The sequence below is a fragment of the Nilaparvata lugens genome, chromosome 2 (assembly GCF_014356525.2).
Source record: "Nilaparvata lugens isolate BPH chromosome 2, ASM1435652v1, whole genome shotgun sequence".
Taxonomy (NCBI): domain Eukaryota; kingdom Metazoa; phylum Arthropoda; class Insecta; order Hemiptera; family Delphacidae; genus Nilaparvata; species Nilaparvata lugens.
The window spans coordinates 81276184-81295672 of NC_052505.1; the positions used below are offsets into that span (position 1 = coordinate 81276184).

Sequence of the window (19489 nt, forward strand, 5' to 3'; positions counted from 1 at the left end):
TTTCAAATGGTTTCTGTATCTTCATTTAACTAGTCTGAGGTGCAATATTTTCTTGGTCCATGCAATGATTTTTCTTGATACTTCCCTTGTTCTGTATTGTGATACACCTCATTTAATTCTCAATTTGTGTTTATTATCCTCCTTTTCTTGTTCCTGTTATCTTCTGTCGCGTGAACTAACTTATATTTTTTTATCTTTATATTCTACGGTATAGAATATGACAAGTTCTATAATCTCAAGCAATCTGTGTGTAGGAGGCAGTTCCACGTTATTACATAAGCTTAATCTGCTCATAGAAGTTAGAAGTAAATAACAGAGAATACACTTATAAAGTAGATTTATTATAAATATTTTGATTATACAATAGATAATACATTGTGCTGGTGTATATTTTAATGTGGGAATAATTATACTTAATACATTGATTGATTAATAGAATCAATAAAAAACAATATTTAATTGAAGACCGCAGTGGCAGGGATTCCAGAAATTCTCAGAAGAGAGAATGAAAAAAATGTGGATAGGCCCATTGAACGTTTTTAAAACCTTGGTGATACATTTTGTTTATACAATAATAGTTACTGAAAAGAGATCAGGTTTGCACTTGCCTTAGATTAGTGATATAATTTGTCATGATATCGATGGAATCGTGAATGTCTTTTGCTAATCAGTATCATATTCGAATTAACAAATATTTCAACAATTGAATTTAAATTTTAAATTGTCATTATCCTTGAAATATTTACGTTTTTATTATAGGAGTGCATGCTCTTATCCTAGAATAGAGTTTTCCGTGTTTTCAATCCTCGATTGTCACATGACAATATATTTTCAAATTTAATAAAAATTGGTGTTTTTCATGTTTGAATTTAGATGTAGTTGAGTCAGCCTGTCATGTATGGGTACTTCTGAAAAATATTTTTAATTGTTTTTCATCCCTCATATTGAACTTTTTTAATATTGTTAGTTGTCATGCAATTCTTCTTCACTATTCATACATCTTTACTTGTTTCACTTAATTTTGCAAGTTTTTCTCTAGAAAACTCAATATTGTTGTTTTGGAATTAGGATATCAAAAATGAATCTGCTATGAAACTTACTAACACTGAAATTTATATGTAGGGTAGAAATAAGGTTAGAGTGCTCTTCAAAATGTTTTATGATTCACGATATCATTGATCTAGACTTCAGTTCAACCATGAAACATAAAAAAATTGTATCCATTCTCTCCTTATTTTCTGCTTCCAATAGTAATAAGAATAATCAAATTCCATCAATGTTGAATTCTTTAGATTTAACATTTTTGGATGTAATTATTAAGTCTTGATAATCATAATTATCAAGTAAGTTTCAAGTATAATTTAGAATATTAAACAAACATTGAACAAAGTTTCAAGTAATTGAACATTATTCCTTATTCGGAATTTTTGTATCACTATCTATCTAATGTGATTTTAATCATTTACATGTCTACAACATCATTATAAACTACACTTAGATACTGTATCTGCTAGAAGAAATAATCTCCGTTGAGTATAAGAAATATTCCTGTAATAAACAGAATATTATTTTCATTCAGTTGAAAGTTTGTTGACTATTGTCAATGAAATCAAAGTGAGAAATCCTACTTTATTCAGATTTCTAATTTTCTGAAGTCATGATCAAGTGTAAAATAGATATTATAGATTGTTTCACAAGTACCGTTCGATCAATTTTACAAAATGGTTGGATTTTCACAAAATGTACCTTTTAAAGTAGATGAGATGTTGCAATTGATCTAGTTTCTATCATAAAATCTTTCTTGTTTTCAACCAGAAAACTACAGACTTGATACGAAGTATGAAAACCACCTTATCGTCAAAGTAGCATTGGTTTGTATTCATAACAAGCCTAAATATAGCTTGCATGATCTGCTATCTGTGTTGTCTTGCAATCAAAGTATTATTTTATTCTTCCAATCCACTTTTATTTCAGATTCCTGTTCATTCTGCTGCTTTAATTTATTTATTTTCCCTCTTATTTCTGCTTTGTAGATTCTGAATACATTCATCTCATTCTTTTCTGAACATTATTCCTCAGAATTACTTATTTAAAATTCACATCTTGGATTTTATTCGCTTCGTCATCTCTTGCTGAAGAGCTCTACCATTATTGTACATATAAATTGATACATTTCCGAGCTTTTAATATTTTCATCAGGGCCAGCTAACTTTCGACTCTTCTCTGCTCTTTTCTCTTCATTATATTCAAAGAACATTCTTGTGAAATTAGCATTGCAGACAGTATTGGTGCTATAAGTTGCTTTTTTGTTATTCCAAATATTTCTGGAATAATTGATTTTTTTAGTTGTAGCTTTTCGATATTTTTGATATCCATAATCAGTAAAATTTGAAAAGAAAAAAGTTGTTTAGCTACTATCCCAATATACAACACTCTGTATATTTTGACATTACAGCATAACCATAGTTCCTCAATCTTCAAAAACTGTATGCGAAAACACAAATATTAATGACTCATATGGATGTAGGTAACTTATGAGTGACTTTGAAAACAGGTTACTTGATGATTGAAATTTTTCATTTATTTGAAAATTGAAAACTAATCTAGGTGAATTTATCAAGGTCACAGAATGTATATACAGTTCGGTATAACCTATAGTAATCATTATTTTTGTGTTTTAAAAGTATTACATTCCTTTGGGTATTTGCATTAGTTGTATTTCTGTAAGATTCGAATGTGTGAAATGTTGCCAAATTTATCTCTAGTTCCAATTTAAACATTAGCCATAATTTTTATTTATCATTGAGAGCTTTATCATAGTGCATGCTTCTAATTTACCCTTCACAGTATTGCTGTAAGACACTTATATATATATGCCGTAAATCTACTCATTACATTGTTTCTTATCAAAACATAACTTGAAATTTAAATTTGAATTTATCACATTATCTTTGTTTTGCGATATAGTTATGAATATATTTCAATTTGATGAAATTAGAGCGAATTGAGTAAATATTGTTCACTGGTCAATTTCTATTGTATTTGAAAAAGCTTTCATTGAAAATATCGTTCAAGCACTTATTTCTTTGATTCATATCATAAACTGTACTTGTAGACAAAGTCAGTAGTCTTTCGCTTTTACGTTAATGGCTTCACCTAACAGTTATGTAAAAGTCACTTGTTGGGCTCTTTCCTGTAATATTTATATTATTGTTTCATGTACAACTGATTTATGTAAGTTTCTTTTTCAATGCCGTAGTGATGTAACGGATTCCTCCAATATTAAAATACTGTAATTATTGAGTGTCGAAAATTGATGAAGAAATTACAAAATATGATAATTATAAATAGTCAAGCCTCGTATCAATTCGCAAATCGTTCTGCGAGTATACTCGATTTCGTGCTATTTAATATTGTCATCAATATTTTTATCAGACCATACTTCATTTTTCAAGGTTCGACTTCTATGAAGTGTTCAACAAATCTACTAATATATTATTTTATCTTGAAATACTGCTACATTGAAAATTAATAGAAGAGATAATTTTGTAGACTTGTTGAAAAGAGGATTTTAGCTATGCGATGTGTTGGATTGTACAAGGATATCAGCACATAAATTTCAATCTTTTCCGTCATTTTTTGTATTTTAAAAAATGTGTATTTCATTTTTTTGTAAAATTATTATTATTCACAATCTTTCTCAATTTTTTGTTTCAGTTCCAGTTTGTCAACTCCTTTCTATCGCTGTTTTATATTGCCTTCTATCTACAGGATCAGGAGAAGCTTAAAGAGGTTAGTAAGATGAAAAACTATTGCAAAATCCTGAATACTTGTCATGAAATATCATTATGCTTTGTCTATTTAGTTGAAATTGAAGTTCGATGTGTATTCGCGGGACCTTGATAGAAGGACTTTTCATTCAAGACCCAATGTTTGGATTGGTTTTTATTTGAAGTTGTTCAGGTTGAATAGTTGTGGAAAAAATGGTAAATGCAGTTACCAATAGGACTGTTTCATTCATATCGTTAATTCCATTTTTATTTATTTAGCGTAATGGCAGATACACCACACATATAAAGCTCATGAGTCTCAAATGTCTACATTTTTTCAATTTCTTCAATATGTTGTGTAGTTTTTGGTCAGGAGAACATAAGTTTGTCTGACCGCCATTATATGCAAGTCCATTTAGCGTTACCCAATGTGCACCATGGAGGCAAACTAGCGTTACACATATTTAAGTAAAACACTGATTACTGGAACAATTTTGAGGTTAAAGAAGATTGAAACTAAATTTTCAATTTTTACAGAAAAAAAAACATTTTCAAAATTATCTTCACCATTACAAATATCCAAAATTGCTTCAAATTATAATTTATCACATAAAAACAATCCAAATATAGAATTTCTGTTTGAAATTTACACCCAAAACGTTTAGCTATGTTGCTAAATTTACTCCATTTATATTAATCTTTTTTATCGAGTACAATTGCGAATAGGATCAACAGTCTAAAGCCCAAAACTGTCCATCACTGGAAAGCATGAAGTTTAATTCTGTATAAAATTTGTTTATCAGATTACATATTATGCAAGTGTAAATTAATATTGTCTAAATAATGTATTCACTGCGATATCTAGTCGAGATCTCGATCAAAGAGCTTTAATATGGCCATAGAGAAAAGATATCATAAAACGATTTTCTATGGAGGAGGGCATTTGTGTTCCAAATTTCACTGTTTTTTCAAGCTGGTTATTCTCGATTACTGTCGATTATTACTGTCTTGGTGGAGTGAGAGTGTATTAACGGCACAGTATAAGAGACTACCAGCATCACAATATCTTCACGGAAAAGAATTGCGTGAACTGTCGGCATGAACAAACAATGGAATTTAAAACATAAACGGCCTTTACACCTTTACTATGAGATATATTACTATCCAATATTTTCTCTATGGAACACATAACCAATCAGAGAAGCCTTCTTTTTAAAAAAAAAGCCTTCTCTGATTGTTCTCGGCGCATTTAATCACGGTTAATATTTAACAGGCTTTTGTGCAACCGGGCCTTGGATTCACACATTTTACACATTTAGAGCCACCATAAAATGGTTCTAATGAGTTGAAACTAGTTGTGATTTGATGAAATAAAACGGATACTTGATAACTTTTATTGTGCTTCAATAATATCAGTAGCCCTATGAGGAAAGTGATTATTTAAAATACATTTTCTCTACGATATATGACTGTGAATGATGATTAGTTGAGCTTGTATTTTAAGGGTGGGCACACACCAGTTAGTCAAGACAAGACTAGTCACGATTAGTCACAATACTTCACATAGTTGTTTATGAAGCAACACACACTGATCAGTCATTGTAATTAGACATATCTTCATAAGCAACTATGTGATGTATTGTGACTAAACGTGTATTGTCTTTCCTTGACTAACTGGTGTGTGCCTAGCCTAAGGCTGCCCACTTACGACAGGACATAAATTGATTTAAATTTAAATTTCAATTTATTCCAGACAACTTATTTAACATAAGTATTTTAAGTCTAGTATGAGCTGGATGATAATGATGATGGTGCTAGAGATGAAGAGTGAGTTAGGGCCTACATTGCAACTCTTATATCACTAATGAAATTTAACATAAGTATTCTAATAAGTCTAGTATGGGCTGGTTGATAATGATGATGCTAGAGATGGAGAGTGAGTTACAGTGCATAACTTATATCACCAATTAAATAACTCAATATACAAAGACTATGCTGATAAAATTACCAAACTAAACAGTAAGACAAATTATTTTACAACACTAAATTAACTTACTTATAACAAAAATTAGTAATTCTAATAATTTTATCTAAACAAACAGCAAGTCAGATTTACTACATTCATTAAATTCAGTGATGGAGTAAAAAGCCTTGATTGTGATTAACATGTGTGTACACACATGTTCATCCTGTCCTTAGTGACCAGCCTTATATATATGCTATATTTTATTTATGATAATAATTATTTTTGATTGTGTAATGGCGATGTATGACAGTGTAAGATGATAAGTTTAGTTAGTAATGCTTGTTGACTATAAGGCTCAGCTCACACTTACGCGACTCGAGAAGAGACTGCGACTCTAGTCTCTTCACGACGCAGCATGTGTTTTCAAATGGTGACACTCAGACCAGTCGACTCTAGTCTCCGCGACCTCACGACTGTGAGACTGAGTCGAGCGTTGACTCGACATGTTGGTCGAGCCTCGACTTGAGTTGCATAGTACCATGCATTTTTAATGAAAGTGAGGTTATGTTTTATGAAAGTGATGCTTTATTATTTCAAATAAGACGATATATTCATAATAATTATCATAAAATTTGTTACATGCGCAGTAGTGACAAATTTTATCTCATATCCCAGACTATTAAACGAGCAATTTTTGTTTATATGTTGTTATTATTATTATTATTATTAGCGTATGGCTTTGAATGGTGGGGAGACCCAAGGGTAGTTCCACCTCGCCGTATATAGTCCAAAGTTCCCTAATGAGAAACCGCACACTAAGGTTATAGTGAGCATAATACTTTAAATTTACACTTTTCACTTCGGAATAAAGTTCATTTTGATGTTAAAAAGTCCAAACATATACAAAACCGAAACAAAACACAAAACCACTAAGCCAAATTTAGAAAATATTGAATTTAGACAATAAATTTAAAGCCCAAAAATTATAGCACGTTACAATTTTGTCATGGCAACCATATGTTTATATGTTTATATGTTTATATGTTTGTATTTCACCGGATCTCGAAAACGGCTCTAACGATTCTCACGAAATTCAGAACATAGTAGGTTTATAATATAAAAATTCGATTGCACTAGGTCTCATCCCTGGGAAAACTTGCTGAAGGACATTAAAAGGATAATTATCATTCATCCTTGGAAAAACAGCTGATAATAATTATATCGTCGTCTGTTGATGATGGAAGTGAGCATAGCCACCTCTAATACAAGGCCCCGGCCTACGATATTGCAACGTCGCAGCGTAGGCCTAGAATCTAATACATGATTGCTGAAAAAGATCAGCTGGTATTTTTAAAAATATTTTTCACCAATCATGTATTAAATTCTAGGACTACAATGCGACGTTGCAATATCGTAGGCCGGGGCATTGTATTAGAGGTGGCTATGAAGTGAGTGAGCTAGTTCATGTGTGTGGGACTGTGTCAAAATATTATGACTCAGCTGTTGATCTTTATAAATCATTCAATCAGGTTCTTAGTGCCGATTGCCGGGTTATTTTCAATCCTGATTAATTCCAGTAGATCCATCTTTTTGAAATGGTTTTCTCTGATATGGTTCACGTCAACATCAATCAGAATTTTAATTTAACTGGTTTTTGTGCAACCGGGCCTTTGTGAGAGAAATTTTTGCATTCCTCAGGGAATTAATCTCAATTTACTGTGATTAGACAGAACATTTATGCATGAACTATGAATGTTATTATAATTTCTTCTTTCGTAATACATTTTTTATGCTTTTGTACTCCAGAGCGAAGCTCGGTCCCCGATATTTTTCAATAATGTGAGGTTAGAAATGGAGAAGCATGGAACTGAAGTGGTAACAATATGAGCAAAAAAGTTGTAAGTCGAGAAACTGGGGTATCCTCGACTGGAGTCGTACGATTTGAGTCGAGGTAGTGTGAGCTGAGCCTAACTAGAGGTTCTGTTGAGATGAGTTTTTAATTTGAAAATTGATGATTGTTTTCGGTAGCAATTGGCAGCCCTGCTGATAGCGCGCCAAGTGATAGGAAACGTGAAGGAGTCGGCATTGCCCTACCTGCTAGAGCAGTTGCGTCTGGCTAAGATGAGCTTCGACCTGTTCGGTGCGCTCAGTCCGAGCGACGCCACACGACAGCCGCCCGGCACCGACACGACACGACAGCCGTCCGGCACCGACACGACTGCGACCGGCGACGACAAGCGCACCAACAACCGCAACGTCAGTCAGGCCGAACTGGAGAGCTCGCTCTATAAGGTCAGGCTGATTGAAATTCAATGCATATTGTTATCGTCAACTGAATTGTACTATACAGAGTGTTTCAGAAGTAGTGTCGAATATTTTATGATATTGATCCTGGATGATAGGAGACTACGAATGTCATATTTGAAGTGTCCAAAACTCAACGGTTATCCTAATAGCTGCCATTTTGTTTTTTTCACTTAGCAATTTTTATCTCAAGAACGAAATGTTGTATTGATCTGAAATTTGGCATGAGTATTTATGATATGAAGAATCAACTTAAAAAAAAAAAAAAATTTTTCGACGAGAATTTTCAAAATGTTGGTCATTTTAAACTTTTGATGGCACATTTCACGAAAACCGTTCACTTTAGAGAAAGTTTACAAAAGACAAAAAGTTAGCAAATTTTATCAAGATTTCAAGGATTCCTCATTTATTAAGATTGATTGGAGAATAACAGAAATATAAATTCTTTTCGTACTGCATGCATGACCAAATATTACATTTTTAATTCCAATTGTATTTAAGATGAAGCTTTGAAACACGGTTTCGCTCCATACGGCCATCCATCTGATTTTACAAGGTTTTCAGATAATTTTATTTGTTCCTGGTTATGCATGCAGTACGAAAATAATTAATTTCTCTGTTATTCTTTGACCAATCTTAATAAATGAGGTATCATTAAAATCTTGATAAAATTTGCTAACTTTTTCGTCTCTTGTAAAATTTCTGTAAAGTGAACGGTTTTCGTGAAATTTGCTATAAAAAATTTCAAATGGCCGCCATTTTGAAAATTTACATCGAAAATGTCAAATTTCAGATCAATACAACATTTCGTTCTTGAGATAAAAATTCCTAATTGGAAAAGACAGCTATAAGGATAACCGCTGAGTCTTGGACACTTGAAATACGACATTTTTGTAGTCTCCTATCATCCAGGAACAATACCCTAAAATGTTCGACAATACTTCTGAAACACTCTGTATAGTAGTTTATACAACAGTTCTGTAATGAGGGTCTTTAATGCACGAGTTAGATGTAGAGTTGAGACACAAGTGACTTTCAAGACTTGCAGGCTTAATTCTGGCAATTTCTACCTGTATGTTGTTCTTCAAATCTTGGAGGGTCTTCGGACGGTTCACATGTGATAGACAAGGATGAACGCCTTTGAGATTGCAAAACTGAAGCTCTCACTCACTGTCTCGATTTTTTCACGCGATCTAATGGGCTGTGGAACTTCGTTTTTTCACTACCTATTTTTCTAAACGTAGTAACCCTCGAAACAATTGATTTCCGGTCTGGAACACGGAAGCCAATGGGGCTAAATTCGACCGATTCCGAAAGGCGCGCTGTGTTGCAACATCTGAACAGCTACTCGAAAAGTTGGCCTCAACGGCGAGCGTTCTTGACCTGTGCAACAACAAAACTTTCAAACCACGCCTCTATAGTGAGGTCCACGTTATAATGACAGTATTTGATCAACTTTGGTTTTGCTATCCTTGTCTATTATTCGACAAAGCCGGTGGTACTATCCTTTTCTAGGTTCACAACGATGCCAATTATGTTTTTTACAGTGTAGAAATATAATTAATCAATGCAGAGAATCGGCATCGCTATTCTTCTATCTTTATCCACTGTCATTATAACGTGGACCTCACTATAGGCTGTTAGCACTCCGCTAAGGGCGAGTTTCACCAAATTCACGTTAACGCTTCGCTTAGTAATCTTCAATTAACACTAACTGATGACTACGAAAGATTAAGAAATTCGATTTCACCAACGAAAACTAATGTTACGTTACTAAACGACAGATTATAGTGGATCAGGGTGGCAGTGGGCCGCCATGACACCTGTTTCACATTGTTAGCCAAAGACCTTAAAGAGATATAGACCCACAATGCATATGCCTTCCCAATGATAGCTCTTACTTGAAATTGAAGGCCGCCATTGGGGTATTTTAGCACGAGATATTATATCTATATATATTTGTAATACAATAATCACAAAGGCATTGGTGGCATTGGTACCTATGTAATAATCTTATGGGTTGCCCCCTCAATGGCGGATTTCAATACCAAGTACGACACTAGCGCTGTATGTCTGTAATTAGATAAGGCATATGGTTCTAACCTTTTTGTTAGGGCTACTCTTGTGAGTCTATGGGCCGGTTGCACAAAAGCCGGTTAAATTTTAACCGTGATTAATTTCACGAGAACCAATCAGAGAAGCCGTCTTTTCAATAAAGCCTTCTCTGATTGGTTCTTGTGGAATTAATCACGGTTAAAATTTAACCGGCTTTTGTGCAACTGGCACTATGCATCTTTAAGGTCTTTGTTGTTAGCATGTAAAACCTAACCTAGAAAATCCAACTATAGTGAGGTCCATGTTATAATGGCAGTATACAATTGGCAATACTGTTGCTGTCCTTTTCTATCATACAACAAAACAGATAGTGCCATCTCTCTCTGGCTTTGCAATGTTGTCAGTTTGCCAGAATATTTTATTTCTACTTTTGACAGAGACTACAAAAGTAACTCAGCCAACATTTTTTTTCATTCTATCAAAATACTTTGGTAAACAAGTCGTATAATTGATTTAAAATGTATTTTTCCTCCACCTACTGTCCAAAGTACTTACTTTACTCCCTGAAACCTAATACTAAAGTGTCACTTTTTCGCTCTCGGTAGTAAAAAACAGAAAAACTCCCTAGGGAGTAAAAGTGACTCCATTTAAATAACATGGGGAGCATCTCTATTTTGAAACTTACATTGTAATAGGTTAGAAGGTCTAAGCTCAGATGAGAAAGCATAATAGAGGTGTCTGTCATTGAGTCAACTGAATTCAATACCACAACCAGAAATTTGATCAACTCATGAAATATAATTATGTTTGTGTGATAATTATTATATTCTTAATATTAGTAGACGATAAAAATGTATACAATTTTAAAAATATTTTATTCTATTCAAAATACCAGCCAACAAATATTTTTGATCTGCAATTCAAATCTGAACCGCGTGATCTGGAGTCAGCCATTTTTGGTAGCTGGCCAGCTGATATAATTGTTACAACTTTTGCCGATAGATAGCGCAATCGCAGTGCCATCAGACGACCGGTTTTTAGGTTTTAGATTTAGGTTATGTTGTTAGGAATCATTGTCACCAATACGTAAGTTATTAGAATGATTTCATTTTGCAGTTTCTATAAAAAAATTTAGATGGAGGGAAAATGTTGTTTACATCACGAGCGAAAAATACTTTTTCTCCTTCAGGAAAATTGCTGCCCTTGGCTTCGCCTCGGGCTTCAACTTTTTCCCACAGGGAGAAAAAGTAGTACTTTTCACTCTGGATATACAATTAACTATTTGAAACAATGAAATAGTTTTTAGACATTACCGTATGAGAAACACAAATTAAAATACATGGAATAACATTTTAAAAGTTGATAACTGACCATCCTAGACTTCATCCAGTTGGCCTACCCCTACCCGTATAGGTTAGACCAACTCGTACCGGTATAAATAATATTGAAAGGTTATTTCAGAACTATTCCCATTAAAATTACCTATTTTAAAAAGGATTTCTATTTTTCTATCATTTTTAAAAGAAATTGGAATAGAATACCTACCAAATAACTTAATTTATGTTGTTTTGAAATTCAGATTGGTGTATCACAGCTTTTTAAATTAGCCGCCATTTCAGGTTTGTATAAAAATGAAAATCTGATCTTAGTTATGGAAGCAAATTTTTTAATCAAATTATGAAAAAATATATTTTCTTGACTGATTTGACGTTAAATTGATTATTTTATCAAGGAAATGATAATTATTATTAGATCAAATTCAATGGGATGAATTGAGTAACAGCTGTGTACAATCAGTGGCTAAATGGAGAGACTTGGCAACGTTTTTCTCCTATCTTTCTTCACTGCCATTAGAACGTGGACCTCACTATAGGTTCCGATCTGAAACGACAAGTTTTGTTTACCAAACTGAGTGGAGATTAGCCTACAAATTTTAATAATTAATAATAAAGTGCAGTTTTTTTAGTTGTATGATTTATTAAATATAATTTAGGTTGTAGTGTTTTAATAATTGTTCTATAGATTGTTTTTTTTTTGTAAATAAGTAAAATTTCAAATTTCATAGGATGTCTTCTAGCCATTCTGTCAATGTTGTGTTGCCTAAAGCTATCAAAAGAAGAAGGGACCCAACATTCATGAACAGTGAAAGAACGCATCTTGTCAATCTTATTGAAAAATAAGTCGATTTTGTCCAAATTATTGAAATCATCAACCCTTTCTCTTATCCATCTAGGTCGGCGAACAACATAATCATCACTGTCACTCTCAAATGCCAATTCGAATGCTCTTCTTCCAGCATTTGGGCTTTCCATATTGAAACAATAACAATATAAAATATAATCTAATATAAAATATTCGTAAAAGCCGGGAATAAATAATTAAACATAGCCTCAACAAACTACTTTCAAAAAGACGGTAAACAGAATGCCGCCATTTTTGTCTTAACGACAGATTACAGATGTTGACTGACCAAATTTGGCCGGTTAACTGTATAACGGCTTATTAGCTCTAACGGCGTGTGGTGAAACCCAATTTTGTCAGTTAAGGGCTAATTGGAGTTTACGCTTCCTCTAACGACAAGTTTAGTTCCTGCTGAAACCCGGCCTGAGTCATCAACTCAACTAACTGAATACTAAGCATTAAAAAAAGGAAATTATGGTGCCTCACTCTGTAGTGCAGTTTTGAAAATTCATAGCAAAACGTCCCCTGTTATGGGATTGATTGAAATGTTGTTATTTTTACATTATGACATGATCGAAGATGAACGTATGTTTTTGTTTTAGTATGACGGGACGTTCGCAGACCACCTAGAGATGTACATCCAACTGGGCTATGTGGTGCTATTCTCGTCGGCCTTCCCTCTGGCGGCACTCTGCGCCCTCATCAACAACCTGGTCGAGATCCGCACCGACGCATTCAAGCTCTGCTTCATCTTCCAGCGGCCCTTCGGCCAGCGAGTGCCCAACATCGGCACATGGCAGGCAAGTACAACTCATTGTACAATTCGCATCCTTTTATTAACTCATTTGTCTTACTCTAGGAATTCAATTGAATTTTTATAATATACATATAACAAATAACGAACTATAATGGACAAGATATTGATTTCGGTGGACAATAGATCTAAGGTAAGTGGTATGATAGCTGATCTATCAAAGGCATTCGACTTGGCTAATTGACCGAGCGAAGTGAGGTCTAAGATTCAAGTCGACGGTTTGGCATTTCTCTTAATGTTTATATGTTGCGCATTTACGGCGAAACGCGGTAATAGATTTTCATGAAATTTGACAGGTATGTTCCTTTTTACTTTCCTTGCCCTATTACCATAGGTAAGGAAAGTATTGCTTTCCGAAAAAATTAAGGTACCCCAATTTCTAAATTTCTATACGTTTCAAGGTCCCCTGAGTCCAAAAAAGTGTTTTTTTGGTATTGGTCTGTATGTGTGTGTGTGTGTGTGTGTATGAGTGTATGTGCGTCTGTGTACACGATATCTCATATCCCAATTAACGGGATGACTTGAAATTTGGAACTTAAGGTCCTTTCACTATAAGGATCCGACACGAACAATTTCGATCAAATGCAATTCAAGATGGCGGCTAAAATGGCGAAAATGTTGTCAAAAACAGGGTTTTTCGTGATTTTCTCGGAAACGGCTCCAACGATTTTGATCAAATTCATACCTAAAATAGTCATCGATAAGCTCTATCAACTGCCACAAGTCCCATATCTGTAAAAATTTCAGGAGCTCCGCCCCAGCAATGCAGATAGATTCCCAATTATCAGGCTTCAGATACAATTGAAACAAAAAAAAATCAAGTGGAGTAGATTGAGCATGAAAATCTCTACAATTAATGTTCAGTAACATTTTCACCTAAAATTGAAAATAAGCTTTAAATTCGAGAAAATGTGATTATTCAATTGCATTTTATTGTTGATTCTATTAAATCATTCACTATAAAGAGATAGCAGACCTCATGTGTGCCTCCAGCGTTATTGCCCTGTCACCAGCTGACTCAAATCTTTGGATAGTAGACTTGAGATGCGCGGGAACTCTAGCGTCAGGTGATCAATTTTCATAACGGCAAGGAAAGTTGTGTGAGTGCGCCACACCAGATTTTTCAATTGCGCGTCGACGTATATACAAGGTTTTTGGAAATTTTGTATTTCAAGGATAATATAAAAGGAAAAAGGAGCCTTCTTCATACGCCAATATTAGAGTAAAAATCAGACTATAGAATTATTTATCAGAAATCAGCTGACTAGTGATTACACAGATTTGTGGAGAAGCCAGTCTATTGCTGTATTTCCATAAGGTCTGTAGTTTCAATCAGGTACTTGTGGATGAGAATACTGCGTGAGGTCTACTGTTCACAGAAATACTAGTAAAGATATTTTAATGGAAAAGTTGAAGTTTTATGGTCTTGAGCGACCGGTGCTCAAGTGGTTTGAGTCCTACTTTGAGAATCTTTTTCAGAAGGTTGTAATAGAGTCTCACTCATGTGTTTATAGCTCTAAATGGTTGAAAACAAAAAAATATTTAAATATTTATAAATATTCCATTCCCTCTTGTCGTATGGGGTTGTTTTCTGGGGTAATTCGAGTGGTATTATTGAGATATTCAGATTTCAGAAATGGGCGTTAAAAGTAAATAGCAGGAGAATCAATAAGAAATAGTTGTCGGTCACTTTTTAAGGAATTTAAAATCCTGCCATTGCCTAGCCTATACATCTTTGAAACTACTGTATGTTTCATAAAGAAATATGAGAGTTCATTCAATACTTACTTACTTACTTACTGCGGTGGCCACTCGTACCCCAGTCAGTACTTAGCCTCATCAACTAAGCCTCTCCAAAAGTTTCGGTCACCCGCGTCCTCCTCTTTTAGGCCCATCCTCCTCATATCTTTCCGGACCTGGTCCCACCATCTAGTTTTTGGCCTTCCAGCTGGTCTCCTTCCTATAGGATTATTCCTCAGTACACTGCTTGTCAGAGCTCATTCAATACGGGAGCATTATTCCATAATTATGAGACAAGATACAGGCGAAACAAGTATTATTTACAAGTCTTATTTGACATAAAATAACATGTTGTAGATATGATAATATATATTACATAAATATGTCAAACATTTGGAGCAATGTAAGTAGAACATTTGTAAGAGTTTAAGTTTCAGAAGGTCTTCATTGAAATGCCTATGAGAGTAATGGATTGGCGTTTCCATATTGACCACATCCAAAGGAGGTGGTGAATACCAGTCTGCGTTTGTAGTCAAAACTTCTAAATCCGATAAATTTCCATCAAAAAGTAGGTCTCTACGTCTTTATCACTTAGTTTATTATCGCTCATGATAGAAGGATAAAATATAAAATATCCACAACAGCATAGAGCAAAAGCCACAAGAAAAATCTCTACAAATTTACTTGTTTTATTGTATTTCTCAGCTGATTTGGATATTTGAAATTTGATTTGCGCCAACAGTACACTTACCCACTATGTAATTTTGGATGTTAAAACGGCCAACACTTTGAAGGGCCAATTCTCGGTTCTCATAATTAATTAATTTTTTCTGTCATAATATTCTTTTATACTCATTTTATTTGGTTTAATCAATATGTACTGAAGGTTGTTTGGGCTTTGCCTGTTGCTGACAAATATTTAATTGAATGAATAAATAAAGAAGGCCAGCTTTGAGAACTATCCTGAACATTTTTACTAATATTATAGTATTATTTATTAAAATATTCACATAGGGTTATTAGTTTTCTAATTTAATAAACTAGTACTTTTTTCAAAGAGACATGTTTCGGCCAATTATGCCATTCTCAAGTATCAATTTAATTTGTCATTTTCTCAACCTGGTACTATTTTCAAGAGGGTCGATTTGATTTGTCACTTGGGCAAAACATAGAGTATATTTGAAAAACAAAAACGGGTGATAATTTATTACATTGAAAAATAGTATTATTATATGTATCATAATATTATGATAGCTTATTAATTTTAACTTATTCAAATCACATCAAGAAATGTGAGAAAAATTAATGACTCCACTTTAGATTTTTAAGCTCGTTCTATTCCATATATACTTGTAGAATCAGTAATAAATCGGCTAAAGTGCATTCACATAAAAAGTGAATTATTAGTTGATTGAATAGAAATATGTAGTGCAAGTATCCGCTACTTATCATTAATAGAGTTAAACACTTCAGGCTTCAAGTTTGTAGAGCTCGTATTAGCTGTACAAGAGCTCTACAAATAAGTAAAATATTATTTTTAATTGTAGTGAAAATAACAGTATTGTTTATGAAAAGGAGTATCACATCACATAATATAATAAGCTACAATTTTTGGTCAAATAAATACACATTCAAAGATACTAGTAGTTCTGTGAACAGTAGACCTCACGCAGTATTCTCATCCACAAGTACCAGATGTCAACTGTTTTAAATGTTAACAAACTCAGTTCACGTTTGAATTTGTATTTCATATGATATAATTCATCCAGTTCCGTGATGATCTTTCTATCTGATGAAAATTAATTTTTTAGAATCAAAAATATTATAATTTCTCCAGCATTATTTAGTTCATTTGTTTATTTTTATCCACCTATTAAATTAGTTTTTCGAATGTGAGAATATTGATACTGATGGGCACGCATAATAATACCATGACTGCAAAACAAAATATTGAAACCAACGACCTTAAAGCTGCGATTAGACAAAATTTATTAAAAAAATGTTAATAACTCAATCCTTTTAGATTATATTAGATTGAACATAACTTACCATACACATTATGAACATATGTGTTTGTCAACTTCCGTTCAATCTCATAGAATCTATAAGGATTAAGTTATAACAATTTTGTTAGTAACTTTGGTGTAAACCCAGCTTAAAGATGCATACCTCTTGAATGTCTTTGATTGAAACTATAGACCTTATACAGATACAGTAATAGACTGGCTTCTCCACACATCTGTGTAATCACTTGTCAGCTGATTTATGATGAATGGTCTGATTTTTACTCTAATATTGGCGTATGAAGGAGGCTCCTTTTTCCTTTTATATTATCCTTGAAATGCAAAATTCCCAAAAACCTTGTATATACGTCGACGCGCAATTTAAAAAGAAACATACATGTCAAATTTCATGAAAATCTATTACCGCGTTTCGCTGTAAATGCGCAACATATAAATATATAAACATTTAAACATTAAGAGAAATGCCAAACCGTCGACTTGAATCTTAGACCTCACTTCGTTCGGTCAATTAAAAGTTGATATCGTCCTGTGGGTAAAAAGTGAGTGGACGTAGAATAAATTTATAAAAAAGATAATCCAACTGTCAGTACAGTTAGATCTCTGTACAGTTGGTGCTTTGAGATTTTATCCTATTGATTACATGAACTAAAAAAAGTGGGCTCGTCCGGGATTTGAACCCGGGACCTCTCGCACCCTAAGCGAGAATCATACCCCTAGACCAACGAGCCATGTTAGTGACTAATTGTATCACTTTCACTTAAATTGGAAATGTTCAAGACCGTCGACGCAAAGTGAAAGTTAGCACGTGAGTTGCAACAAGGTCGTCTGCAGTTCAGCTACTCACTCACCAGTAACTATTTTCTCGCTCATTATCACTCTGTCTCTCTTCAAGCGCTCAAAGTTGTTTGGCATGAAGACTACGGTGCCGGTACAAAACCTAAACAAAACAAGTCTATCTGTTGTCTATATGTCAATCTTTTACATCGAGTACAATCATAACACTTGAGGAAAGGAACAACAGGCTAAATCCCAAAACGGTTCCAATCCCAATTAAATTTATAAATCCCATTCAAAAAGTTCATAACAAATGACAGTGACTAAGTAGATGTTACCAATTTTTTTAATATCAAACAGCTAATACATTGAACATTATCATTGTATCGAGTCTCTTTCAATTTGTAATTTTAGATTAAGAATATTGAGAATAGTTTATTAGATATATGACTAGTTTGATATGAATTAGATTAAAATAGAAAAATGTAGGATGACATTTGTAAGATTGCAACCCAGCGACGCACTGACATATCACGACATCAGTGTCTATGTTCGCTGATTCCACATATTTCAATATTAATAAAATCACTTCACATGTATAGGCTTCTTTTTTTAATTACTAAAAAACTCAATATAAAAAGATAAAGTACCCTTCTATTTAAAACATTTCAAACAACTAGTTTCGGCCTTGAGCCATTTTCAAGTTCAAATGATTTTTGAACTTTTGATTGATTTTCCAATATTAATATTTTCATATTATTGTGGATCTGTATAATATTATGCTTAGGTTCTAGCAATAGATAGTATTGAAAAAAGTAATTTATCTAATTGAATAAAGCTTGATTTGACTTGAAAGCAAATACAGTTGTACATATTCGTATTCTTATAATAATCATTTCTTCTCTAGATACTTTCAATACATTATTTACCGTTTACTTAATAAAATTTGATGTATACTGATCAATATTCATTCATAAATTTTGAATATGAAGGATGGGAATCCATTGAATTGAGAAATAACTGAATATTCACATGAAAATATAGATTTTTGCAACAGTGCGCAACATAATTCAAAGAAAACTGGTAATTAAATGATTCTCAGTTCTCTGTAAAGTGTGAAGTTTTTAGCTCGAAAATTTCTAGTTTCATTCAAAATTTAGACTTTTTGAATTATTACTAAGTTACTGTTCTAGATTTTCTGATTTTAAACTCTAATAGTATCTATTTGATTCAAAATTTGCTCGTTTATCTGAGTATTGAAGAGCGTAAATTGTATTTTGAAAAGTGAAAGTGACATAACCAACATTTTTATTTGGACAGTATTATAGTATAAATTGGAAATGGGACAGTTTTGGGCATGAGCCTGTTGTGCCTTTCCTCATGTTAAGTATTTGTACACAATGTGATGAATAATAAATAAATAAATCGAGTCTGAAAGTCTCTTAAGCTGCATCATACTGTCTCCAATGACGGAATCCTCTGTATGTACTATTTATAATTAACACGTTTGTATGCATGTTTCAGAACGCAATGGATGTGATGGGGTTGATAGCAGTTCTTGTCAACTGTGCATTGATTGGCTTATCAGGACAAGTGCATCGAATGTTTCCGGAGATGTCAACCACTCAAAACATTCTTCTCATTGTTGCTCTTGAGGTAAATTAATATTCTTTCACTATTAATTCCTCAAATGGATTATTCTCGAGAGAAAGAATGTAGAGAAAATAAATACACTCGATTGAATAATGTGATTATGAATTAAATATTGGTATGATTGGAAATCTCCTTGTACCTATTTTCTCTTCTAGCTGGAAAGTGGTATTTATTGTTTAGTAGCTTTCAAATCTTCTAATTTAGTGGA

General features: G+C 33.3%; 1 protein-coding gene and 1 non-coding gene across 2 annotated transcripts in view; one reads left to right on the top strand and one right to left on the bottom strand.

Moving 5' to 3' along the window:
• The window catches only part of LOC120349695 (anoctamin-8), a 72883-nt gene that overhangs the window by 23163 nt on the left and 30231 nt on the right, over positions 1-19489 (top strand). Inside the window, exons 10-14 of the mRNA XM_039420212.1 lie at positions 1816-1871; positions 3718-3792; positions 7765-8028; positions 12879-13076; positions 19153-19284. Coding sequence (XP_039276146.1) covers positions 1816-1871; positions 3718-3792; positions 7765-8028; positions 12879-13076; positions 19153-19284 — 725 coding nt within the window. The remainder of the gene's footprint in view (positions 1-1815; positions 1872-3717; positions 3793-7764; positions 8029-12878; positions 13077-19152; positions 19285-19489) is intronic.
• On the bottom strand, positions 17511-17582 carry Trnap-agg. The gene has a single exon. It is a non-coding gene; the product is annotated as a tRNA-Pro (tRNA).